The sequence below is a fragment of the Lampris incognitus genome, chromosome 8 (assembly GCF_029633865.1).
Source record: "Lampris incognitus isolate fLamInc1 chromosome 8, fLamInc1.hap2, whole genome shotgun sequence".
NCBI lineage: Eukaryota > Metazoa > Chordata > Actinopteri > Lampriformes > Lampridae > Lampris > Lampris incognitus.
In genome coordinates this window covers 9,330,811-9,357,244 of record NC_079218.1, presented here as the reverse complement: position 1 = coordinate 9,357,244, position 26,434 = coordinate 9,330,811, and the positions used below count along the sequence as shown (strand labels likewise).

The 26,434-nt window shown below is 47.6% G+C and overlaps 1 protein-coding gene across 1 annotated transcript; it reads right to left on the bottom strand.

Annotated features, from left to right (window-relative positions):
* Positions 1-13,992: 13,992 nt before the first annotated feature.
* Positions 13,993-25,057, bottom strand: LOC130116740 (vacuolar protein sorting-associated protein 26B-like). Its single transcript, XM_056284771.1, has 6 exons — positions 24,623-25,057; positions 22,214-22,370; positions 21,657-21,821; positions 20,766-20,941; positions 17,030-17,172; positions 13,993-15,591 (listed from the first exon to the last, which is right to left on the bottom strand). Exons 1-6 carry the CDS (start codon positions 24,843-24,845, stop codon positions 15,457-15,459), a joined length of 999 nt encoding a protein of 332 aa, XP_056140746.1. The 5' UTR covers positions 24,846-25,057; the 3' UTR covers positions 13,993-15,456.
* Positions 25,058-26,434: the final 1,377 nt, after the last annotated feature.

The following is a 26,434-nucleotide window of genomic DNA, read 5'->3' as shown; positions in this document are numbered from 1 at the left end:
TAGCCTTCCCGCTCACTGACTAGCATTGACCGGAGTTAGCAAAAACACTACTACGATACCATACATAGGTCTCAACCTCAGGCGTTACCATAACGACGCGTTATCTTTTAAAAATGGGTAAGTACACTTTGTTAGTGAGGGAGTTTACACACCTGTGAGTGGTGAGGAACACAGGAGGATTCACCGCCGCTGCCTTGAAGCGTTATGACGCATCAGCCGCGTCAACGCAGTGACGTATCAGCGCGCCGCCGCGTCACCGCAGTGACGTATCAGCGCGCCGCCACGTCACCGCAGTGACGTAACAGCGCGCCGCCGCCGGTACCAACGACGTGGGGAGGAGGGGGGGATTTTATTTTTATTTATTTTTTTGTTAATACTGTTACATATTGTGGGATGGGGATGACATGAATGCTGACACATACAGTGAGTGTATGTCCACTATTATATATATTTGTGCATATATCTTAGTAGTGGATGTGCTTGTTTATGGGGGGGGGGCTTTTCGACCCCCCCACATTGATGGGGACTTGTCCCCTCCGTCCCCCCTGGTTCCGACGCCCTTGGTATATGCGTATTTTTGGTTTGATTTCATTGATTTGCTGGTGGTGGTGGTGGTAGTGGTGGTGGGAGGGAGGGGGAGGGTCCTGGTCCTGTAGGCTGGAGGCCATGCCAAAGCCTACAGGTTCCCTCATTATTGTCTGTCTTGTCTATCTATGTGTTAATATTTCATTACTTTGTTTTGGTGGTGGTGGGGGTGGGATGGGGTGGGGGGGGCTGTGGGATGGAAGCCGTGCAAAAGCCTGTAGGTTACTGCACCATTGTTCTGTCTTGTCGATCTGTGGTTTTTGAATTGGATTTCTTTGATTTGGTGGGGGGCCTGAGGTGCTGCATCCACCTGCAGGAATATGGTGCACAGTACAAGGTGCTAAATCACTTTTCACAAAACGTGCTCCTCGCACTTCCACATGTCTGGGTCCTCGTTAATCATATAATAACCCCACGCAAGGGGTCCCCCCCCCCACTCAGTTTTGCAGACCTGACAAGAATGAGGTCATGCTTTAGACCACCTGGAGACACCAAGACGGTGGTGCACCCCTGATAAAGAATAAAAACAAGAATTTTACAGTGTTATGATTTCATATACAATAAACTTCTGTTCGGTTTCATCAATCAAGAGGCATAAAGAGAGAAGGGAGAGAACATTAAATAGTGATAGCACAAATTAAAACTATAAGGATAAAAAGCAATCAAGTATCAAAGCAATGAAATACTCCAGTATCTATCTATTTATTGGAACCCCCCCCCCTTTTCTACCCAGTTGTATCCGGCCAATTACCCCACTCTTCCGAGTCATCCCGGTCGCTGCTCCACCCCCTCTGCCGATCCGGGGAGGGCTGCAGACTACCACATGCCTCCTCCCATACATGTGGAGTCGCCAGCCGCTTCTTTTCACCTGACAGTGAGGAGTTTCACCAGGGGGACGTAGCGCGTGGGAGGATCACGCTATTCCCCCCAGTTCCCCCTCCCCCACCAAACAGGCGCCCCGACCGACCGACCAGAGGAGGTGCTAGTGCAGCGACCAGGACACATACCCACACCCGGCTTCCCACCCACAGACACGGCCAATTGTGTCTGTAGGGACGCCCAACCAAGCCGGAGGCAACACGGGGATTCGAACCAGCGATCCCTGTGTTGGTGGGCAATGGAATAGACCGCTACGCTACACTCAAGTATAAATCAGTTGCAGCTGAAGAAAACACATTTATATATGCTAAAGATCCTTCTAGCATGGCAGTCTGATAGCACCGAGTTGTGTGCTTGGGTAAAACAGGAGCATGGACACGTTTTCACACATACAAGTAGACAAAGATGCATGCTGATGCATATTGTGTTGACATGTCACGCACACACATGCACACACGCTGCTCCTTCTTGTGGTGTAAAACCGAGATAGAAGAGAAGGTCATGTTTATGAATGAGGGCCAGCTCGCCAAACTGAGGCCTGCCGGCAGAGGCATCACGGCCAACCGGACAACAGCGGTCTTGTTCTCTGTTTAAACAGCTGCTCGTCCCCCTCACCTCCTCCTGCGGTACAGGACCGGAGAGGAGGGAAAGAAAACGGAGAGAAGACAACGTCGCCACACTAAAGGCCAGCGCAGCGAAGCCCCGATAGCGGTCACCATGAGACTATAAGCGCCAAGCGATTTATGGCTTTGACCCGGGTGAAAGGTCAGAAGGTCATTTTTGAGGTCGTTTTTGAGTTCATCACAAGTTTACCGAGAATACAACCGAGACTAAAATAGAGAGCACGAAAGAGGGGAAGGGTTCAGTCTCTGCTTGAGGCAGAACCGCCGCGTGCCTCCGTATTTGTTTTCTAGCTGTTCATTTGTGTTTTATAATTTCACTAAAAACACCAGGCAGGACTAAAAGCAAGTGACTGTGTGAGATATGGGTGTGTTTCAAGCAGTGCACAAGTGGTTGAGATCTATGCGGTATCTTCGTGTACCTTCGATTTTCTGTCAGCTGTGTATAAACGTTGATAGTTTGTTAATAAAGCTTATCCACACGCTAGTAACTGTTCTTATGCTGTATTTTGGTTTGATTTGGCTTGTTTTGTTATCATTTCAGCAACTGCAAATAATTCGTAACAATGCAACTTGGGTGGGGGGTGGGGCGGCGGGGAATAGGGCTAACTGGCTTGGCGGAAGAGACCTGATATGTGGGATGAATGCGGAGGGTACGAGGGGAATGTTCCACACAGACAGGGAAACAAGTTGACGTGGGACACAATGAGGAGCAGGGGTTCGGTGATGGTCGGCCTGGCGCCGATAGCGCCCTGTGGTATGCAGGAGGTTGGCACGCGGCCCTTTCCAAATGCGCCGACAAAACCTGAGCCGAAGGGACTGAAAAGGGGAAAGAGCTGTGGCGGAGCTGGGGAGGGGATCGTGGGCAGATTCCTCACATAGTCTCTAAATTTCTTTTTTCGGATCCCCCCCCCCTTTTGCTCCCAATTGGATCCGACCAATTACCCCACTCTTCCGAGCCATCCCGGTTGCTGCTCCACCGCCTCTGCAGACTACCACATGCCTCCTCTGATATATGTGGAGTCACCGGCCGCTTCTTTTCACCTGACAGTGAGGAGTTTGGCCAGGGGGGGGCGTAGCGCATGGCAGGATCACACTGTTCCTGCCAGTTCCCCCTCCCCCCGAACAGGCACCTTGACCGACCAGAGGAGGCGCTAGTGCAGCGACCAGGACACATACCCACATCTGGCTTCCCACCCGCAGACACGGCCAATTGTGTCTGTAGGGGCGCCTGACCAAGCTGGAGGCAACACGGGGATTCGAACTGGCGAGACCCATGTTGGTAGGCAACGGATTAGACCGCCACGCCACCCAGATGCCCAACATAGTCTCTAATACTTGACTGGCCCTTTCTGACTGGCTGTTGGACTGGGGAGGAAAACCGGAGGAAAGGCTGACAGAGGTACCCAGGAGGGTGCAGAAAGCCTTCCAACACTGCGATGTGAATTGTGGACCATAATCTGAAACAATGTCTGCAGGTATACCATGAATCCTGAACACACGATTTGGGCTGTGGCTTTGGCAGAGAGGAGTTTAGGTAGGGGAATGAAATGGGCCAACTTGGAGAAATGGTCAATGACTGTGAGGATGACAGTATTAGCATTCGAAGGAGGCAGACCAGTGATGAAGTCCAAGGTGATATGAGACCAGGATCTGTGAGGGATAGAGGCAAGGGTTGAAGGAGACCTGAAGGAGCTTGGTGAGGAGTCTTATTCTGGGCACAGATGGTGCAAGCTGCCACGAACGACTAGACGTCCTCCCGCATAGTAGGCCACCAGAAGTACTGCTGCAGGAAGCGAGAGTGCAGGAGACCCCTGGACGGTGGTTAAGTTTTGAAAAATGCCCCCACCGCAGGACCTGGGAACAAACAAGAGTCTAGAACAAACAATCTGTGAGGAGGGCAACTGACTGTCCATTCAATCTCCCATGTGACCACTGCCACTAGTTGTGAGGCGGGGCCAGGATGGTCTCTGGAGCAGGAGAGAACTGGCGAGAGAGTGCATCTGGTTTACCATTCTTAGCTGCAGGGCAGAGAGACAATGTGAAATTGAATCTATTAAAAATAGAGCCCACCTGGCTTGGCAAGAGTTCAGACGTTTAGCTGTTCTAATGCACTCCAGGTTCTTGTGGTCTCTGGTCCCATGACCAGAGTCTCTGATGTGACAAAGAAATAGCATCCATTGCATAAATATCTGTCTCCACATTTGCATACACATATACATATATAACATGCATGCATATAAACGTACACACACATATGATAGTATACATAACTCTGCATACATAAAGTACAATTTTAATAGTGTGAGGTAACAACCAAAAGTTATCCCAGAAACAACAGTTCATCTATGTACAAAATAAATAAATAAAGCTACTATGTACAAATTTTGTTTGAAGAAAGACACTCAATAGGGTGTCCCTAACTACCATCAGGCTTGTAGGTTATTATCAGGCTTGTAGGTTATCAAGTATGATAAAACACTAAGGAGGTGCCTCTATTTGTCCTATAAAAAGTGAAATATTTCCAGCCAGAGACCAAAAAGAAAAGGAGAACACAGATGGCCTGTAAAATAGATGAAAGTAGTATACATACAGAGGATATACCTAGTAAGTAGGAGATATAATAGTCACAAAAAGGAGCAAATGTCTATTTCGTCCCTTAGGTGACAGTATCTAAAGTGTAAATCCAAAATAGTTCATGTTTTGAGTGCAGAGTGTTTATATCTCTCCCCTCCATGGAAGATGAACATGTTTGATTTCAATATAACAAAGGGAGCAGTGTGGTTCATTAGACTGAAGTGGTTGGCCAAAGGGCTCTTAACAGTCATGATTTCTGGTTGTACTTTTGTGTTCTGAGATTCTGTTTTTGAGGGGTCTGGAAGTTTTGCCTATGTATGCAAGTCCACAGCGGCATTTCATTTGAGCATGTAGTATATCACACTGTTGGTTTTACATGAGATGATACCTATATAATCGTGAACATTTTACCATCGTGTGGGTGATCAAATGTCTTGGCAGTGAGTATAGCAGAGGGGGCTCTAACCTACCACTGTGTTGGTAGGCCACCACCTCACCGCCAGTTGATAACCTTGACCTTGATGGAGACCCATCCATTATCCGAACTACCTCTCTTCCTGAAACTGGATGGTCAGACACCTTCATCTCGGCATTGAACAACTGATAACTAGAACAGATGGACGACTGCCTCTCTCATTCAGCTGAAGCCCAGGCGATCGCTCAACCAGCCAGCAGAGTGGTAATACAGGCGATCCAGGAGTGGTCGGTGTAGAATGATGATGGCTAGAGTTCGAAAACCAATGAACATTGAGAAAGGAAGGAGAGACTGGTCCCAGGCTCGCCAACATAACGTTCAAGTGGAGGAAGATGAGTTTCCCTGACAGGGCTGTGGTTAGCCTGGAGCGACAGGTAGGGACAGACCAGTGGCGGGTTGTCAGACCAGAGGACATGGTTAGCTGGTTGCCCGGCTCTGGAACTGTTCCATCATAGCCTGAAAATGCTCATCTTGTTGAGAGGCTTAATCGAGGAAGGACTTGGATCGAGGACTTGGATCGAGGAAGGCTTGATCAAGGAAGGATATTGCCTGGAGCTGTTGTTTATGGCAGCCAATGATAGCTCTCTGAAGGGCCACAGCGTTCCGGACATGGTCGGCATCTGCTGAGTCCATTCTGGCCAGTTTGTACTGACAAGGGTTCAAGGTGGAACTAAGGCGCAGACACAAAAGTAGACTTTAGGCAGGATAACATTCCGAATCAACAGACTTGGCAAGTTTTAACAAAACAGAAAATGGGCAACAAGCCCAAAAACCAGAAACAAATCAAACTCAGGCGGTCTGTCAAAAGCAGTAGAACTTGGGAAGCTTACAATCAGCTAAAACTCTGGAAAAGATGAAAAGGCAGAACAGGTAAAAGGCAAGGCAACTGTGAGAACCAAACAGGCATAAAACTAGACAATGGAGCTTGGCTAAGAGCAAGGGAATGCATGGCAAGGTTACTTGACAAATTGGCAATGAGAGTGAGAAGTGGCATGCCTAAAGTAGTAAGCTGTGACTGGCATGATATGAAAGAAGCGTGACATAACGAGGGATAACAGATGCAAACCAGAAGATGGGGGGGAGGCACAGAAGGGTACGAATGTGACACTTTGCGTGTTATTCTGAGACAGTCCCTTAGTTGGGCTCAGTTTTGACAGCAACCAAAAGATTTGTGACATCTTTCATGGAAATTGAAAAGATTGAAACTATTCTTTTTCGTCAGTGGATCAAGACTATACAGCTTATTTGGACTGATTTGATCGCATTTAGGAGGATTTATTGTTCAAAGTGTGATTATCCTGCCTATAATGCTTGCTAACTTTAGCTAATTCCCAGATAGCATCCAGATGTGGGCCACTTCAGGCAATGATGTGGCACTGATGGCCTTCTTCTGGCCCTGACAAAACAGATGTGAGCCTGAAGTGGCCCACATGTATAATATAAAATATGGCCCAAATATGCCAAATCAAATGTGGGCCTTTTTTGGCAAAGATGCGGTGCTCTCGGCAACATGTGATCTGGATGTGACCCTGAAGTGGCCCGTGTGGTAAATGGTGAATATGGCCCAAATATCACAAAACAAATATGGGCCACTTTTGGCAAATATGTGGCACATGCAGCATTGCTATGGCTTGGTTCTGGCCCAGATTTGGCAAAAAGGAGCGGACCGCCCAAGTGCCATCATTCCTCGCGGTATGTAGGCCGGATGAAAGTGTCAGGTGCGGGACGGGTCTGGGCCACAGCAATTTTGCTATCTGGGTTACCCCAGTTCTGACATTTGTTTGCTGCCACTTGTGTTAATTTGTTTCTTTTGGCACTATTTAACTTAATCAAGAACTCAAAGCAAGACAAAATGTTTCCAAAGTAAAATCCTTTGATTAAATTGGGGGAAAAACTGTTAAGACAAAATTGCTTATTGACTTTCCATTGCATACTGACACCTCTCTCAATGAACACTCCTCACCTTATTCTGCCCTGTTCACTTTCTGCCGTACAACTCCTGCAGTATGTACAGATACTTCTATGTCTCAGAATAGTGAGTAGTGTCTAAAACACAAGTACGTGTTTAAATGTTAGCGACTGGTGCATTACAGTGTGTGAAACAGTTTGCCATAGGCTTGGGGTCTGGTAGTCTTTCGAGTAAAGCAGCTGACCCTGCAAGAGAGCACCTCAACAGCGGAGAAGACTGAGGTGAGGAGAGGGAGAGACAGAAGTCCAGGAGAACGCCACCCAATGCTGTGTTTGGGGGGGGGGGGCAAATGTCTCCTGACAAACACATTCACCCAGATCAGGACAGCAATCATGAGGAAGAAGGGCCCACCCTGACAGAGAACACCTCAGCAGTGCTCGGAGAGAGATCTGTGAGGGCGAGGAAGGGAGAGACAAGAGGAAGAAAACACCACAGAGAGTTTCTAAACCCTGGATCGTGCTATTGAGTTGGCCAACATCTACAGTTTAAAAACGAACTAAAGGTTAAAAGCATGGCAGGCTGGTCGTGGTATTCTGTGATGTTAGCGTAGCAGGACAAACACAGCTGCAGCTAATAACATTAATAATGGCTCTGTTTGATTTAGGTGTACCAGCACACCTATCGGCATCCACAGACGGACCGAGCCAGCACTAACAATACGCTGGAGCCCTTATTTATGTCAGCTGCAGCTGTGTTTATCCTACTACCCCTAAATGTACACTGGGGTAATAAACTGAGATTGACAAACCTCCAATAACAATACTGTTCCTGACAAATTTCCACAGTGTACGGCTATTTCAACATAATTCAAAATAATATGTCAGCATTACTTTAGTGATATTTTGGAATACAATCAAATAATTGCATTGAAAACATGACAGTAATGTTTTCTTTTTTTATGATAAAAAAAAATCACAAAAATATTTTTTTTCTGTCTCTACATAAAACGTGTTTATTGTGGACCCACCTAGCTTCCACAGTTTGAAAACCCCTCGTCAAGACCGAAGATGCGGTCTACTGAATGCCAAATTAAACAAACACATTCAGGTTATAGCATTTCACAAGACAGACTACAATTAAAAAAAAGAAGCTTCAGTTGATTTTGCACAATCTGTTACTTTTAGAATAGGAACCAGCCAACGTCAGTATTTTCAACATTTATGGATTCACGGCTTGAATTGAAGATGATAAGATGGTCATTGGGAGTGACGGAGGAGGACAGGATTGCAGCTCAGGTTGGACGGTTTGGAGACAGAGCAAGAGAGACAAGATTGAGATGGCTTGGACATGTGTGGAGGAGAGATGCTGGGTATACTGGGAGAAGGATGCTGAACATGGAGCTGCCAGGGAAGAGGAAAGGAGGAAGGCCAAAGAGGAGGTTTATGGATGAAGTGTGGGAGGACATGCGGGTGGCTGGTGTGACAGAGGAAGATGCAGAGGACAGGAAGAGATGGAAACAGATGATCCGCTGTGGCGACCCCTAACGGGGAGCAGCCGAAAGTAGTAGTAGATGGATTCACAGCTTGAGGTTGATGGTTTATGTCCACAGACAGAAAGTTGATCCAAACCTGACCTCTACTGGCATCAGTTGCTCCACACAGGAGGAAGTGTGTTCCCAAAATTGCTTTCACTATAAATCAGAAATGTATAATGCAAATTGAAAGAACTTAGCAGTTCCACCATTGATGGAATTATTTACCTTATTTGTATTTTATTTATTTTATTAGGGTTAGTGGTTATCTCAGGAAGGGCATCTGGTGTAAAATTTTGCCAAATCATGCGGACTGACAAGACCATACTGGATCAGTCAAGGCCCAGGTTAACAGCGACCGCCATCGGTGCTGTGCCCTCACAGGGTACCGATGGAAACTATCAAATCCGCTGTGGCGACCCCCGGGGAACAGGGAACACGCCGAAAGAAAAAGAAGTCGTCTCTTATTTGCATGACTCATGACTAAGCCCAAGATGTGGTTTAATGAATTCCAACTGTAAGCTTTAATTTGCTAATTGTGCCAAGGGCTGAAACCAATACGTCCAGTTAAATCTTGGCTTATATATTAGACAGGGATCAGGATCCTGTGCAACAGGAAAAGACCATATGTATAGTGACTACAGAGAAATGTCACCTCCTCTGTCATACATTTACAATTTCCTTCAGCTGAAACTGCTTCTTCACATCTTTTTATTTGTCTTGGTCTTTCATGTTCAGCCCCGTTGTGCGTTATATTTCTACTTAAAACAACGTGGGTCTGATTTTCATAGCTCTTGTCTTCATGCGTATCAGTTATTGATGATATAGTTTTACTCACCCGCTTCATTTTGGAGATTTATGACGTGGGACCGACCCCAGACACAGCTTTACAATGGTGTACAATACTCAATAACTCCCATGTATTTATGATAACACTGAAATGTGAGAAACCGTTGTATAAATCCACACCGGCTATATAGAAGGCAGTGAAGCACACTGACGCAGGTCAAAGCAGTCTCAGGACACAGACTGCTGCACATTTACCACCTGGAATACAAAGACGACGTTTATTCCCCCCCCCACCGACCCTCATTTCAGTCTAATACTGGCATAAAACATTATTAAAATCCGGATATAGATACGCATTAGATAAACGACAGTGTGAGTGGGTAGCATTAACTTGACGAGTATGCATTCTGCATTTCAACATGTTTCTGAATGCATTCCTCTTTTAAATCCCTATCACAATTTACATGACTAAGCCTGTCTGTACCACTACATGGCAACCAAAAATAAAATAAGTTGTACACACTGAAAAGCTCTTTGAGACTGCTTGGAGGTTGGATGATATATGAATATTTTACTGCTTTTCTCAATGGTGCACTATTATAACAAAGGAGATAACAGTCAAAATAGACAACGGCTGGGATCACAATACAATAATATACAATAATATACACCCATCAGCCAAAACATTAAAACCACTGACAGGTAAGTGAAGAACATTATCTCATTACAGTGGCACCTGTCATGGGGTGGGATATATTAGGCAGCAAGTGAACAGTCAGTTCTTGAAGTTGATGTGTTGGAAACAGGAAAAATGGGCAAGAGTAAGGATCTGAGGGACTTTGAGCGGGGCCAAATTGTGATGGCTGCATGACTGGGTCAGAGCATCTCCAAAACGGCAGCTCTTGTGGGGTGTTCCCGGTACGCAGTGGTCAGTACCAACTGAAAGTGGTCCAAGGAAGGGCAACCGGTGAACCGGTGACAGGGTCATGGGCGCCTGAGGCTCACTGATGCACATGGGGAACGAAGGCTAGCCCGTCTGGTCTGCTACCACACAAGAGCTACTGTAGCTCAAATTGCTGGAAGGGTGAATACTGACAGACAGGTGTCAGAACACAGTGCATCACAGCTTGCCGTGTATGGGGCTGCGTAGCTGCAGACCGGTCAGATTACCCATGATGACCCTTGTCCACCACTGAAAGTGCCTACAATGGGCATGTGAGCATCAGAACTCGACCATGGAGCAATGGAAGGAGGGGGCCTGGTCTTGACGAATCATGTTTTCTTTTACACCATGTGGCCAGCAGGGTGTGTGTGTTGTTTAACTGGGGAAGAGATGGCACCAGGATGCACTATGGGAAGAAGGCAAGTCAGCAGAGACGGTGTGATGCTCTGGGCAATGTTCTGCTGGGAAACCTTGGACGCAGGCATCCATGTGGATGTTACTTCGACATGTACCACCTATCTAAACATTGCTGCAGACCAGGTACACCCCTTCATGGCGACGGCATTCCCTGATGGCAGCGGCCTCTTTCAGCAGGATAACGTGCCCGGTCACACTGCAAAAATTGTTCAGGAATGGTTTGAGGAACATGGCAGAGGTCCAAGGATTCGCCTTGGCCTCCAAATTCCCCGGCTCTCAACCTTGATCGAATATGTGTGGTATGTGCTGGAAAAACAAGTCCGATTCATGGAGGCCCCACCTCACAACTTACAGGACTTAAAGGATCTGCTGCTAACGGCTTGGTGCCAGATACCAGAGGAAACCTTGAGAGGTCTCGCAGAGTCCTCGTCTCGACGGGTCAGAGCTGTTTTGGCAGCACGAGGGGGACCGACACAATACTAGGCAGGTGGTTTTAATGTTTTGGCTGGTCGGTGTATGTATTGAGAGCAGGTGCAGTGTGTTTCCTTCCCCACAGAGGGCCAACAGTTAAGAAACAACTCCTTGCTCTCCACCAAAGGGCAACGCTGGTCCAGGAACAGTCTGAACAGGAAAGGATGTAAATCATTTGCCAAGGCCATCTCAGTGACAGACAAAAAAAAAAAAATACTGATGCAGATGAGCTCGTTGACTGTTAACCCTCTTCAAAATGAGGCATCTCTTACTACAGCAATGGACAGGAGTACATCTTTAAAGTAGAACAAAATGTCAACTTGAAGTGAATGCAACCATTTCTTTGTTGTTGTTGTTTTTGGACCCCCCCCCTCCTTTTCTCCCCGTTCGTATCTGGCCAGTTACTTCGCTCTTCCCGAGCCGTCCCGGTCGCTGCTCCACCCCCTTGTGCTGATCCGGGGAGGGCTGCAGACTACCACATGCCTCCTCCCATACATGTGGAGTCGCCAGCCGCTTCTTTTCACCTGACAGTGAGGAGTTTCACCAGGGGGACGCAGCACATGGGAGGATCACACTATTCCCCCCCAGTTCCCCCTCCCCCCCGAACAGGCGCCCCGACTGACCAGAGGCCTCGTGTATCAATCATTACTATGGGGAAATTTGTGCGTACACACCCATGGAATTATTTAGCCCTCACCACTGTCTTACAGTCAGCAGCAAAGCATGATGGTCATTTGTAATTCCTTCCCCCTAACATCTACTGTCTACCTCTTGCAACAAGCAATCACCCCCTGGGCCTACAAAGACATCAGTGTTAGCCAATCGGCATCTAAATTCAGGGGCTACCCAGGTTCTACACTGGTCTCTGAGACAAACTTCAGGGCTAAAAAATCCCATGGGTGTGTAGCACAAATCTGCCCCAGGACACATACCCACATCTGGCTTCCCACATGCAGACACGGCCAATTGTGTCTGTAGGGGCGCCCGACCAAGCCGGAGGTAACACGGGGATTCGAACCGCCGATCCCCGTGCTGGTAGGCAACGGAATGGACCGCTACTCTACCCGGACGCCCCGAATTCAACCGTTTTCGACAAAGTTGTGTCTGAGGAATGATTCTGACCCTTTTTTTTTTTGTTTTTGTGTGTGTGTCCTTGATCATGACTTTGACCCATTTACCTCCAAACCGTCATCAGGTTATCCTGCCCACCTTTTCCCGAAATCTTCATCATGTCATCTGCTGCAGCTGTTTTCCCACAAATAAATAAACGGCACCCAAACCACTAAACGCCCGGGGAGGGGCAAAATGGGCTGCAATATGGGCGACTATAGTCTGGTGACACAAGTCTTGTTTCTACACAAAGATATTGAAGGCCTTCGTAAAAAAAAATTTTGTGTCTTATTTCCAAGCAAAAATGGCACATTTAAACCTCTTATAAGATACACAGTGAGCTTGTGAGTAAAGGCTATGGAGTTCGTTTTCAACGCACTTAACTTTTTCCTTCGCGGATGATAACTTGTCATTTCCTTTCCTTACACGAGAGTCGTGGACGCAGCACCATTGTACGTCGATTTTCTCATCTGTAAAACGTCTTACTGGAAGAAACAAACCAAACAATTATGTTCTTTAAAAATATATTGTGTGACATCTGCAGTTTATTTATCAGGTAGCCAGTGTGATTCAGTCGCTCTCGATGCACAATTCATATTTCACACACCGAGAGCCCGAGCCACTTTACATACATTCATAAATCCACAATAAGAAGGATCTCAAATCAAAGCTAGACAAATTTATACAATAAATCATATTTCATTAAAACAGATTGGAGCAGAAATATTAAAGGAGCAAACTCTACGCTTCATGTTAAGAATGGAAATTCTGGTAAAATGCGATATAATTTCTCTCAAGAAAAGCAATTGTACTGAAACAAATTTGGCAATAAATTCTTTTGACACAAAGCTAACAAACCATCGCTGCAAGTGCTGTAAGGTCTTCAGGTGAGCCCGCCGATTACTGAAGCCGAACTCATACAAAAACCTGAACGGGCTGGTTTTACAAGCATCCGCCCGCGTTAGCTCTGTCACCGAGCAGGTGTAATACTGACTGCGACAACAGGATTAATGAAATAAGAGTCGGAGATTCCCGACAACCGCTGCGCCCCCCCCCCCCCCTCAACATCGGTGATGACAGAGAGAGGAAAATGAGATCTTAGTGCAAATAGGTACACCAGGCTACAAAACATGAGAAACCATTTAATTGACATGGAGCCGAGTAAAAACGTAGTAACCCCACATCATCCAGAGCTGCCACACTAGTTATAGCAGCAGTGGCAGCACATCGCCACCGTGTGTCCGGGGCTGTTATTTCATTGACTGACAGGCTGGGTTTAAGGTGCACAGCAATACACATGAATGGATTCTGTGGAAAATTAACTGTTTTGTTATCACACCTACTGTTGATGAAAGCCTGGAATGTGTGAAATACATTAAACATGTTCTTATGCAAATATGCCCTCATTGTCTGTGCTAAGATAAACATCTCTTCCCAGGTGGATTCTTTTTTTTTGGACCCCCCCCCCTTTTTTTTCCTCCCCAATTGGGCCAATTACCCCACTCTTCCGAGCCGTCCCGGTCGCTGAGCCGCCCCCTCTGCCGATCCGGAGAGGGCTGCAGACTACCACATGCCTCCTCCCATACATGTGGAGTCGCCCGCCGCTTCTTTTCACCTAACAGTGGGGAGTTTCGCCAGGGGGACGTAGCGCGTGGGAGGATCACGCTATTTCCCCCAGTCCCCCCCCCCTCCAAACAGGCACCCAGTCCGACCAGAGGAGGCGCTAGTGCAGCGACCAGGACACAAACCTACATCCGGCTTCCCACCCTGCAGACACGGCCAGTTGTGTCTGTAGGGACGCCCGGCCAAGCCGGAGGTAACACGGGGATTCGAACCGACAACCCCTGTGTTGGTAGGCAATGGAACAGACCGCCACTCCACCTGGATGCCCTGGATTATTTTTTTTTGTTTTTTTTTGTTAAATTTGAATATGGTCTTGCACACCTTGCCGCAAAAAGTGAAAAGAAAAAAAAAATTATAATCAAAATCAAGAGTTTTTAAGCAAATAGCGAAGAAAAAAAAAAGTAAATAAAATGTCACATTCCTTGGAAATTCGACTTACATATCCAAGATCTTTTTATCTCAACTGCTATGTACAGTGCTCTCTTCCAGCTGTGTGGAAGAAAAGGCCAAGACGAAAAAAAAAACACTTTACTTTAAATTAGGCTTACGTGTATGCAATATGGCCGCCATGTGTGGCCGAGGGTCATTCGGCGGGACGTTCGCGTACGTCGTCAAAAATTAAACCTATCAGCGAGGTGTGACACCCATATAAACCACCAGGTTCCTGCCCACTGACAAAATACATCCCGTATGGCGGAACCGCTGGACGAGAAGCTGACTGAGCTTATCCGTCCTGAGCGGCGCCCTGGTAGTCACACCTTTAAAACCGCCAGTCAGACAAAAGTGCACACGGACGAGGACGTGCACATTTTGCTCACGCGGTAACCACGTTGCATACGCGCACCGTAACCAAGATAAAGTAAGTTCGAAACACACTTAAGGTGGCTTTTCGGTCCAACAAATTTGCGCGCACACAGCTGCTTGCGGAACTACAAATGGGAAAGCAGAGTCGGCTCCAACAAGGAGTTGGAAAAACCACTCTCAGCTTGTGCTTTAAGCCTCCTTGGAGTATCAGACGCACGGGATTTGCCACACAACACGGTTCACCGAATACCAAACAAATTTAGCCGAGCCCCGGAAGGCATCTGACAGTCAGTAAGGTCTAGTTTGCTGTGATTGACAGCTTGACTGATACCATGCGAATTGCGCTGATGAGGTATTCCCCACCCATCTAGACCTCCCCCCTGGTAAAACACTCGGGGAGGGGGGGGGGTGTTGTTATTATGTTTGCAGCTAGTATTGTTTGACCCACGTTCGATTCTTTGTTCCAATAGCAAACACTTGCTCTCAGTATAAGGATATGTTTTAAAGCCTCTCACACGGAGTCCTAGAAAAAAAACGGCACACTCGTTCAATGCGAACAGACTGACTCGCACCCCCATCCAGAACTCACTGATCATTTATGTACTGCGTTCCCTCAAGGTGAACACACACACACACACACACACACACACACACACACACACAATCACACACACACACACACACACTTTTGACAAACCACATGGACGGAATGAGTGCCAGGCTTTAGCTGCTGTCTTCCTTAGCCTGGGCCAAGGACTTCTCTGTATTGGAGGAGCCCTGGTACCGCTGGGAGGCGATGATTGCTTGGTGAGACATGCTCTTCCTCACGATGTCTCCTTTCCTCCACAGGGTGATCTCCTGGACCGGGACGACAAGTGAATGATCAGCAGAAAGTTTCTCCCTCTTTCTCCCCCAATTGTATCCGGCCAATTACCCCACTCTTCCGAGCCGTCCCGGTCGCTGCTCCACGCCCCTCTGCCGATCCGGGGAGGGCTGCAGACTACCACGTGCCTCCTCCGACACATGTGGAGTCACCAGCCGCTTCTTTTCACCTGACAGTGAGGAGTTTCGCCAGGGGGGCGTAGCGCGTGGGAGGATCACGCTATTCCCCCCAGTTCCACCCCCCCCCCCCCGAACAGGCGCCCCAACCGACCAGAGGAGGTACTAGTGCAGCGACCAGGACACATACCCACATCCGGCTTCCCAATCGCAGACACAGCCAATTCCCCCGGTCCAGAAAGTAAAAACCTTAACTGTGTCTTTACTCCACCCACGTACTGCACCATCAGATTGCACTGACTAGTTTCCCAAATCAGCTGGAGTGACGACACAGTTAGGATTTTTACTTTCTGGACCGGGTTTTTCCACCTCTGCAATTGTGTCTGTGGGGACGCCCAACCAAGCCGAAGGTAAAATGGGGATTCGAACCAGTGATCCCCATGTTGATGGACCACGGAATAGACCGCCACACTACGGACTCCCGGACGACTTATTTGCAAGATCGTGCAGAGTCTGCTCCGGCCTGTGCAAAACAGGGCAGGTCACCATGGAAAGCCGGCACACGTTAATTTGTACTTTGCTTGGATTTACGGTTCCCATCACTCACTGCCCTATAAAGCCTTTGACCAGTTGGAGCCGTCATGACAATACCAAACAAGTCTGGCTGACTTTTATAACTGGAATCTGGACAAATCTGAGCTCGCTGGCAAGTGTGTGTGTGTGTGCCTCTGTGACTGCAGTCGTAATCTGGAATCTGGACAAATCTGAGCTCATTGGCAAGCGCGGGTGCCTCTGTGACTGCAGTCGTAACTAGTGTGTTTTTCTACTTTAATCACCGAAAGTCGGTCGTTAAATTCGTGACGTCAAGTCTTCAAATTCGATTAAGACTTTAAAAGTTTTCTAGTGTGTTCCCGGTTTAAGGGGGCTCTTTTGTATCCGACACATGAATTAATCCCACGCTAAGTAATGTACAGAGCCCTGTCGCGGCGGCCGACCTGTCAGGTAAAATAAATGTAGTTTGTACTGAAATCCTTGTCCATCGTCTTTTATCGGCAGTAATGCAGTGACTTAATAATTTATCTTACCATTCCAACAGTATGAATCTTAACTTGTCAAAATCTTGAACCAATTAAATGAAATGAAGACCAAGTATTGGGATAACTAAGCCAAATTGCCGAAACGGCTTTAAGAACGTATGGACATTTTTACCAAATTGTGGACTCCTGCTGATCAAATTAGTTGCACAAAATAGGAAAGTATGCAGTTAATTTAATAACGTGTGTGTGTTTGTGTGTACCTGCTGTTTGAAATAGCGTCTCTCCTCTTCGTCTATGAGCACCAGGTTGAGGTAGTAGCGCACTGAGAACTTCTTGTTGATGTCTCTCATGGTGGGTGTCATCTCGTAGCCCGCCAGGAACAGCCGGATTGGAATGGACTCTCCTGCAATAAATAAATACTAATTGAAAAAAAAACAACCTCAGGGCTTCCAAATATATGAAACCAAACAGACACAGAACAAAACATCGAACCACAGACCCTCTGTTTCAAGTTCAAGTTGTTTTATTTGTCAAATGCGCAACAATACCGCTTCCGATTTAATTTCCGCTTCTGGTGTGGGGAGACGGCGGTGCGAATTCATGTTTGCAGCGCCCTCACCCTGTACCGGTGTGGGAAGGCGGCCTCGCCTAGCCTTGACTGTGTTTTAGTGTCGTCATGTAAAGTGTGAGGACGTGTGTCGAGGGTGTCTAGCTGAGACAGCCTGGTCTGCTGCGTCCGGTGGGCCCCAAGAACCACGGCCCCTGCTCGGAGCTGCGCCCGAAGAGGAACCACAGGAGGCAGTCTGACAGAATGCAGAAGCGGGGCAGGCTAAGCTAACTGCTAGCCCATGCAGACCGGCAGTTCCGGCAGTCATCCTGGCTGGCATTCGTTCCCTTGGACAGTGATTTTTTTTGTTTAATTTGGATATATGTGTTAGTTTGGATTTGTGTGTTCTTGGATATGCGTTTTTGTCTTTGTGTTGCACCGCCATGGGCTGGGGGAAACTACATTTACGCAAGTACATGAAATGAAATGACAAAGTGTTCCTGCTTCCTGATTACAGCATGGCAGGCACTGCTGGCATTGAAATGCTTAGGCATCAGTTCAACCTAAAAAAAAAACTAAAGGATATGACATCACAGATTAAGTTAAAACTAAAAAAAAAACATCTAAAGATCAACAAAAAAATATAAAATTATCATTACAGTATTTACAGTCCAGCATGAAAAATTAAAAAATAAAAATATACTACAAAATTAGCTTGGAAAAATACTTATCCAAAATATTGTCACTATTATTTATTTTATATGATATATATACTTCTCTCCAAAGAGCAACTAGACTATATGAAATAACCAACTGTAACTGAAAATAAACACTGAATCCTTCATGGAAGAATTGTTATTTTGACTTTCTCTCTTCCAGGCCAGCCACAGCACAGTCCCCCTGCAGCCAGTAAGGATTCAGTTTCTTGCTCAAGGACTCTTCGGCAGGAGTTGGAACTGGACGTTTTCCTGAGGCTTAAAATCAACGCTTCCTACACACATACGTATATCACCCTGCTGGTGTTGATATCCACTTTATCTAGTGCACGACAGCCGAACAGCCACACAAATGTGCTTATCCTCCTTTTGAATAGCCATGGGGTAACTGCAGAACAGCAGCTACCTTACAGCAAAAATAATCAACCAAAATCTGCAGCAGGGAACAAAACGTCCCACCAAAGAGTTACTGGTAGCCTTGCTTTTGACCAGCCTTTGCTTAACCCATGAACACTGGCAGCTTTAAAAGTGAAAGGTTTATAACATGTGGGGGCGGCACAGTGGCCCAGTGGTTAGCACTGTTGCCCAACAGCAAGAAGGTCCTGGGTTCGAACCCCAGGCTGTCCCAGGTCCTTTCTGTGTGGAGTTTACACGTTCTCCGTGTCTGTGTGGGTTTCCTCCGGATGCTCCGGTTTCCTCCCACCATCAAAAAGACATGCATGTTAGGGTTGATACTCCTGTCTGTATCCCTGAGCAAGGCAATGGAAAGAAAAACTGGGGGTGTCCGAGTAGCATAGCGGTCTATTCCGTTGCCTACCAACACAGGGATCGCCAGTTCGAATCCCCATGTTACCTTCGGCTTGGTCAGGCGTCCCTACAGACACAATTGGCTGTGTCTGCAGGTGGGAAGCCGGATGTGGGTATGTGTCCTGGTCGCTGCACTAGCGCCTCCTCTGGTCGGTCGGGGTGCCTGTTCGGGGGGGGGACTGGGGGGAATAGCGTGATCCTCCCACGCGCTACGTCCCCCTGGCGAAACTCCTCACTGTCAGGTGAAAAGAAGCGGCTGGCAACTCCACATGTATCAGAGGAGGCATGTGGTAGTCTGCAGCCCTCCGCGGATCGGCAAAGGGGGGTGGAGCAGCGACCGGGATGGCTCGGATGAGTGGGGTAATTGGTCAAGTACAAACTCTTGGAGCCATTCGCTAAAGCCTTGATTAAAGTGGTGATCAGGTCACGACGCTGGTCCACACTGCTTGGCCTGGGAGGATCTAGTTCCATGGCAACACAAGAGTGAAGACGATGGGATCTGCCACAGGTTGCACCCAGGTGATGGTCGGATCGGGAGTCAGGACTGCCCACTTGTTAGGCACTTACGAGCCAGGGATGTGTGGGATTTTTTATAACTGCCAGTCTGCGGTCCCGTTAGGCTTTAGCCAGCTGAGTGCTGCCCAGGTTGCGCCAACTCCAAGAGTGAAGTCCGGTCAATACCGCGAGGAGGGGCCGATCCGGGGTTTGTCACGCATGCAGGAATCGGTAGCCTATACCTTTCAGCCTACATCACAAGACGCTTCCAAGTACAACTGGGGAGAAAAAGGGGGAAAATTCCCAACAAAAAAAAAAGGAAAGAAGAACTGGAGTTGGTCCCCTGGCGCTGCAGCTGCCCACTGCTCCTATACAGCAGGATGGGTTAAATGTAGATAATTTCATTCTAAGCTACAATGACAAAATAAAGTGGCTTTCATTCATTAATTCATTCATAAAATTAGTTTGACCAAAAGTCTTGCCCACACATTTAATTACCCTTTAAACCAATTTCAAAGGGCAGACCTACTGTAGATGTAAGAAACATCATCTCATGGGTTCTGACCGTGTTAAACAACCATGCATAATTCCGGGATACAACCAATATACAGCGGCTCCCCTTCATAAGTTTAACATTTAGCAGTTGCCACACCCAAACATATGCAGAGGCAACACGTTAAACCACAACTTTTAGGATATCCTATCGATACTTGCCATGTTATCTACCAGCAACAGAGGCGCCGTTAGCACCATTGTCCTCCAACAGATAATAGGGATAAACTCATCTGACTGAGTGACTCACAGCAGCTTCACGCTTCAGACAAAAGTAGTCCAGCTCGGAAGTGACTGGCAGGCTTTGAGCGGCAAAGACGCTGGACGGTGTGACACTATTTGCTCAGAGGATTTGCATGGTGCTGTTCTGCATCACACGAGTCGCTATACTATGGAGCTATGTGGGCTACTCTAAGAGCATTTGGAGAATTATACAGGGCGTAATACTGGGCGTTCAAACTGAACATGTTTTCCTAGGGAGGGATAAGTTGGAAAAATTTTGCATCTTGGCCTAAAAAAACAAAAAAAAAAAAAAACTAATTCGGACGTCACCAGCCCCCTACACCCCCTTCTGCCTACTGCGAGCAATTTTATCATGAAATCCATCAAAACTATAAACGATAAGTAGGAACCTTTTTAATAAATTGAAACGAGGTCCGGTGCTTTGCTTTTGCCATTATGGAAATTGCTGATGCCGAGTGAGTCAACTTAGGGAGTATTCAAAGGACATTCACCACAAACACTTCCCTGAGTCACGCAAAAGGAGAAGTTACTCTGTTGTAATCAAAAAAAGAGGGGGGGACGACGACGACTTCATAATTTCTTGTTAGCGGCCAGAGTCAAACTCATACAATGGAGAGTAAGAACCTGTAACACTACCTCGAACTGGCGCGCCATCCATGATCTCGTACTTGGCGACGGTGTCGTTGTCGTGGTAGACATTGGGCCCTGTGCCTGTTGTTTCCCGTTTGATGATGTCAATCTCCATGTGTTTGATTTTGATCCTCACCAACAGAAAGTAAATCTTACCGACGATCACGTCTTTCAGGTGATACCTGCAGGCCAAACAGGGGTGGGTGGGGGGGTCGGATTGTACAGGCTGGTAAACATTGTCATTACACCACTGTCACTTCCTATGCTCTCTTTGAGTAGGCGGTTGTTTTTTGTTTTTGTAGGACAAATCATCTTATTTTCATTTCATTTTTTTTGGGAAGGGGTCCCCCCTTTTCTCCTCAATTGTATCGGGCCAATTACCCCACTCTTCCGAGCCATCCTGGTTGCTGCTCCACCTCCTCTGCCGATCTGTGGAGGGCCGCATACTACCACATGCCTCCTCCGATACGTGGTCGCCAGCCGCTTCTTTTCACCTGACAGTGAGGAGTTTCACCAGGAGGACGTAGCGTGTGGGAGGATCACACTATTCCACCCAGGTCCCCCTCCCCCCGAACAGGCGCCCCGACCGGCCAGAGGAGGCGCTAGTGCAGCAACCAGGACACACACCCACATCCGGCTTCCCACCCGCAGACACGGCCAATTGTGTCTGTATGGATGTCCAACCAAGCCGGAGGTAACACGAGGATTCGAACCACCGATCCCCGTGTTGGTAGGCGACGGAATAGACCGCCACCCCATCCTAACGCCCTAATCATCTTATTACTGGAGTTGTGTTCATGTTATTTATCAGGTTTTAGCTATAAACTGTATAAGCAAACATAGGGCGCCCAAACTTTCAAAAATTTTAAGTAGATTATGGCTAAAAAAATATCGTACTTTGATTTATTGTACTCGAACTCTATGTGCAGACAGTCCTCGATCCCCACTTCCATCTTTATGGAGGAGTTGACCTCTGGGTATGTGCTGAGTGTGTGCACCACAATGTCCAGCTCTTTGATAATGTCATTAAGTCTCCGGCCCACTGTTGCCCTTAGAAAGTAGCTGGAAAAGAACAGGAAAATGAGGTCATTAACTCAAACACAATGACCGTTAAGGAACTCTATATAAACTGTTATGGAAGTCATACTCATCTCATAAAAATAGATTACTACACTACGTAGGAATCATATGGCCTTCTACCTTTTACTGTGTTGTGTACATTATACCAGATAGATGAAATATAAATGACCCCATGTGACAATACCATGTGAATCAACTCAACATATCTGATTTTAAACAGACATCGTGTTTCATGCCCATGTAGTCCGAAAAGCAACACACTGCATATTCTGTGTGTGTGTGTGTGAGGGTGTGTGTGGGGCAGCCTATCTTCAGAAGAATTACAAACCATGCAAAAGTTATTTTAACATCCCCCCCCCACCACCATTGCTTACCGTAATTTGACGTTCTGACCAGTGTAAGACTCGTAGGGTTTCTCCACATGTGTGAACTCAAAGTCGAATGTTTGTGACTGCGTGAGCTCCCCTGGCCGAGCCAGGTCTTTGACTAGAGACACAAACTCGTGGTGGTTTCCTCTGTCGTAGTACAGCTCTGGAAATGGCGCACACAGTAAATGGGCTCAGTTAAGAGTACAGGCTTTAAGGACATTCATTTCACCAAGTCAAATTACTTTTCTGTGTCTACCTGCAACATCACGTTGGATCTGGACTCAGATAACGAACTTTTATCCATGCAGCTGAGTGACTGGGCTCTAAAAGTCATTGTCAATAATAGTTTGAGACTTGACTCGTGAGAAGGGTGATAGAAAGGATGGGGAAGAAGGCTGTAAACTTCAACAAGTCAAGAGGGGCAATTGTTGCTCAGTACTGCGGCCTGAAGAGCAGGCTTATCAAAGCAGGTAATAGCTGCTGTTGAACGTGTGCACAAATAGTGGAGTGTGGCATCTCATTCATTATCATGTCTCTATATCTGCTGTCCAAAGACATGGCGGTCAGGTGTATCGGCCACACTAAAATTGTGCCTAGGTGTGAATGCGTCAGCCCTGTGATGGCCTGGCGGCCTGTCCAGGGGGTCTCCCCGCCTGCCGCCCAATGACTGCTGGGATAGGCTCCGGCATCCCCACGACCCCAATTGGGATAAGTGGCTTGGATAATGGATGGCTAGATGGATATATCTGCTGTGTTGCCCATCAACCCTCTCACTAACAGCGTTAAGCTATAGCTGACATCAACTTTTAGGGCCCTGCTTCTCAGAAGTCAACCCAGAGAGTTAAGCTGATGCGTCACCTTTCTATTCAGCTTATAGTTTATTGGTCTTACATGCTGGACCCCACGTGTGTTGCCTACATGGGTCTCAATGTTTTTGATGCCCCCCATATTAAGTCAGACATTTGGAGGGGGTTGATCGCAATGTGCATTTTCCCTCAGATGTAGGGAATAAGCTCTACCATCCTCGGCCCATACCAACATCCGTACATTATCCAAGCCGCTTATCCTGCTCTCAGGGTGGCGGGGATGCTGGAGCCTATCCCAGCAGTCACTGGGCGGCAGGCGGGGAGACACCCTGGACAGGCTGCCAGTCCATCACAGGACCGACACGCGCACACACACACACATATTCACACCTAGGGACAATTTAGTACGGCTGATTCACCCATACCAACATGTTACCAGCTAAAAAACAAATGGGGGGGGGGGAGCTTGCTACCCCTTTAATACGAGGAAAAACATTCCCAAGGACACTTAGTAGAATTAGTTCATCCTCGAACGGTACACCGATTAAACTAAGGAGCACAAATGGCCAAAGTTCTCTCCTTTTCTCCATCATTCCCTCCCTCGGTCTCCTCCTCCCCTCCGGTGTACTTGCCGGTTAGAGATGAGCGCTTGTGAAAAGCGGGGCTGACGATCAGCGAAACTGGTTGAACGCATCGATTCTCACACCAGCGATGAACGTCAGCGTTTAGAAAAACAACACGGCCTCGACGCCCAAAAAATAACAGGCGACCCGGAAGTACGTCACCGGTCTAGCTGAGCACCGTGACCGCGGCGGATTCGTTGTTTTGAGCGTTGGGACCACCGGCCGTCACAGGGGTCAGCCAGACCCCCCCTCCCCCTCCTCCTCTCTCCCCCTCCCCTCCCCCCTTCCTCAGCTGATCGTGTCAGGTTCCGGTCATCTGTCACGAGACCAAACACTACAAAAGTTGACGGCGCTTTGAGTGACGAGCCCAACTCCGGCGCTGCAGGATGGATGAATGGACGCCTTTATTTGCCACTGCACAGCTGTACGGCGAAATTAAACCCAACTCCCCAGTGGTACAAAATTTAAAAAATATATATACACACAAATAGTCAAAATACAAACAGACACACATTTGCAGCACGATCAACGTATAGATAATGTATGCTTAAGTGTGAAAATAGGTGTAATATCTATTACTCTAGACAAATACTATGTTGTTGTTGGCTGTTATGCACCGGTGTACCATTGACAGACACATGGTTCAAGTGATGTAGTGGCTATAAGTACAGTACAGTATAGTGTAGTATAGTATAGTATAGTACAGTACAGTGTAGTATAGTGTAGTACAGTGTAGTGTAGTATAGTATAGTGTTAGTACAGTACAGTATAGCGTAGTATAGTGTAGTACAGTGTAGTGTAGTATAGTGTAGTGTAGTACAGTGTAGTACAGTGTAGTGTAGTATAGTGTAGTATAGTATAGTGGCTATAAGTTTGCACCTCTTGCTAATTCGCTCACAGCCCGTATCGCCGCTTGAGCGGCGGCCATTCATTCGTAGGAGCAACACGAACCCGAGAGGCAGGCCCGCTTGCCGGCGGCCACTCACCTATCTGGCCGACGAACTCGATTTTGATGCCGCTGTGCTCCAGCCTCTTGCCGGGGTTCTTGAGCGTCAGGTTGACTTTCCCCGACACCGTCTCCCCGTCGTAGAACAGGAAGTACTTGTCTTTGCGCCCGTCTTCGCTCTTGTGCTCCGCTCTCTTCCTCGTCTCGGCGTCGTTCAGAACCACGTCGATGTCCGCACTTTGGCCGAAACCGAAGAAGCTCATCGCTGCGGCTACGGAGCGCGGCTACGCCGGCCTCCCGAGCTCGAGTCTGTCGACCGGCGGCCGGTGCTCACGGCGGGGGGGAGCGGGACTTGGGCAGAGTTCGGCCCGGTACGGCCTTCACTTCCCGACCGGTCCGGAGTTCGGCGGTCCAACGAGCAACAAACAAGAAGCGAGCGAGCGAGCGGATTATCGAGCGTTTCCACTTTGCCACAGTCGCCGACCAACTGCGCATGCGCCGACAGTCATGCGCAAGCAGCGACAGAAAAGAGGCGAGCGAGCGGCGGATTATCGAGTGTTTCCACTTCGCCACAGTCGCGACCGACTGCGCATGCGCCGACAGTCATGCGCAAGCAGCGACCAAAAAGAAGCGAGCGAGCGAGTGGCGGATTATCGAGCGTTTCCACTTTACCACAGTCGCCGACCGACTGCGCATGCGCCGACAGTCATGCGCAAGCAGCAACAAAAAAAAGAAAAAGAAAAAGAAAGTACATAAGCAGCAGGTTTATGAGGTATTTTCTTTCGTCGCACGATCTGATTTGTAACGGTCGACGGCAACGCGTCGCTTTCGTACGCGAATTAAAACAAACAAAAAAACAACACAAAAACAAATCGCGGTTCCGAAAACCGAAGTTCGTTTGTCGGTCGACAAACGACGCTGCGCTTCCGCGGCGCAGCGCTGACGCGCGCGAGCAAGGCGACACGCCGCGCACCTGCCCGCTGCCGCAGAGCCCCCCCCCCCCGCGGCTTGACCCCCCCCCCCCCCACGTCGACCCGGCGAGGCGAGAAACGCCGCGTCGACACCGCGGTGTTACGGTTATTATCCATAAACTAATAATATGCATATTTATAAGCTAATATGCATATTTATAAGCTAATATGCATATTTATTATGCGCGTGTGTGTGTGTTAGAGAGAGAATTTCATTTTTTTAAACAAGTCTTTATTTAACAAAAAATATATTAAAAAAAACAGACTTGAAATCCTTTTAACAATATAAACAATATTTGTCAGATTACAAACAAACGCTCAACACGAATCTTTTAACAACCCCAATAATAATCATTCAACAACTCAAAACATAAAAAAAAACACCCAGGTAAGACCCCTTTTATCCGAGCTCTGCAGCTAAAACCAGCTCATCCTCTATATGGCTGAACACAGCCCCCCTCTATAACACCAGATGGCTGTGAATTTGTCAAGATCCTTCGTTGCATTGTAATAATAAAGATCTACCCATATCCTGGCCTTGACCCTCCTGGTAAACGGAGAGAGAGAGGGGGGAGAGAGAGGGGGGAGGCGCGAGAGAGGGCAGGGAGAGAGGGGGGGAAGGGGGGTGTTTTGAGGTTCTCCCTTTAAATTCCTGAGTCGTCGTCTGGGTAAACCATGAGCATCCATGGACGATTAATTTTCTTCATTGACTCTCCGTACAGTGGCCTTTTTGTCTGACACAACATTTCCCAACACATTGAGAGACAGACATTCAACAGACCGACAATATGAAGGCTCCCATAGACTGTCGTCTCCTCTTCTGCAACACAGGTGGTCTAGAATATCAGAGAGCAGAAAACACATGAAGAAACTGGCACATT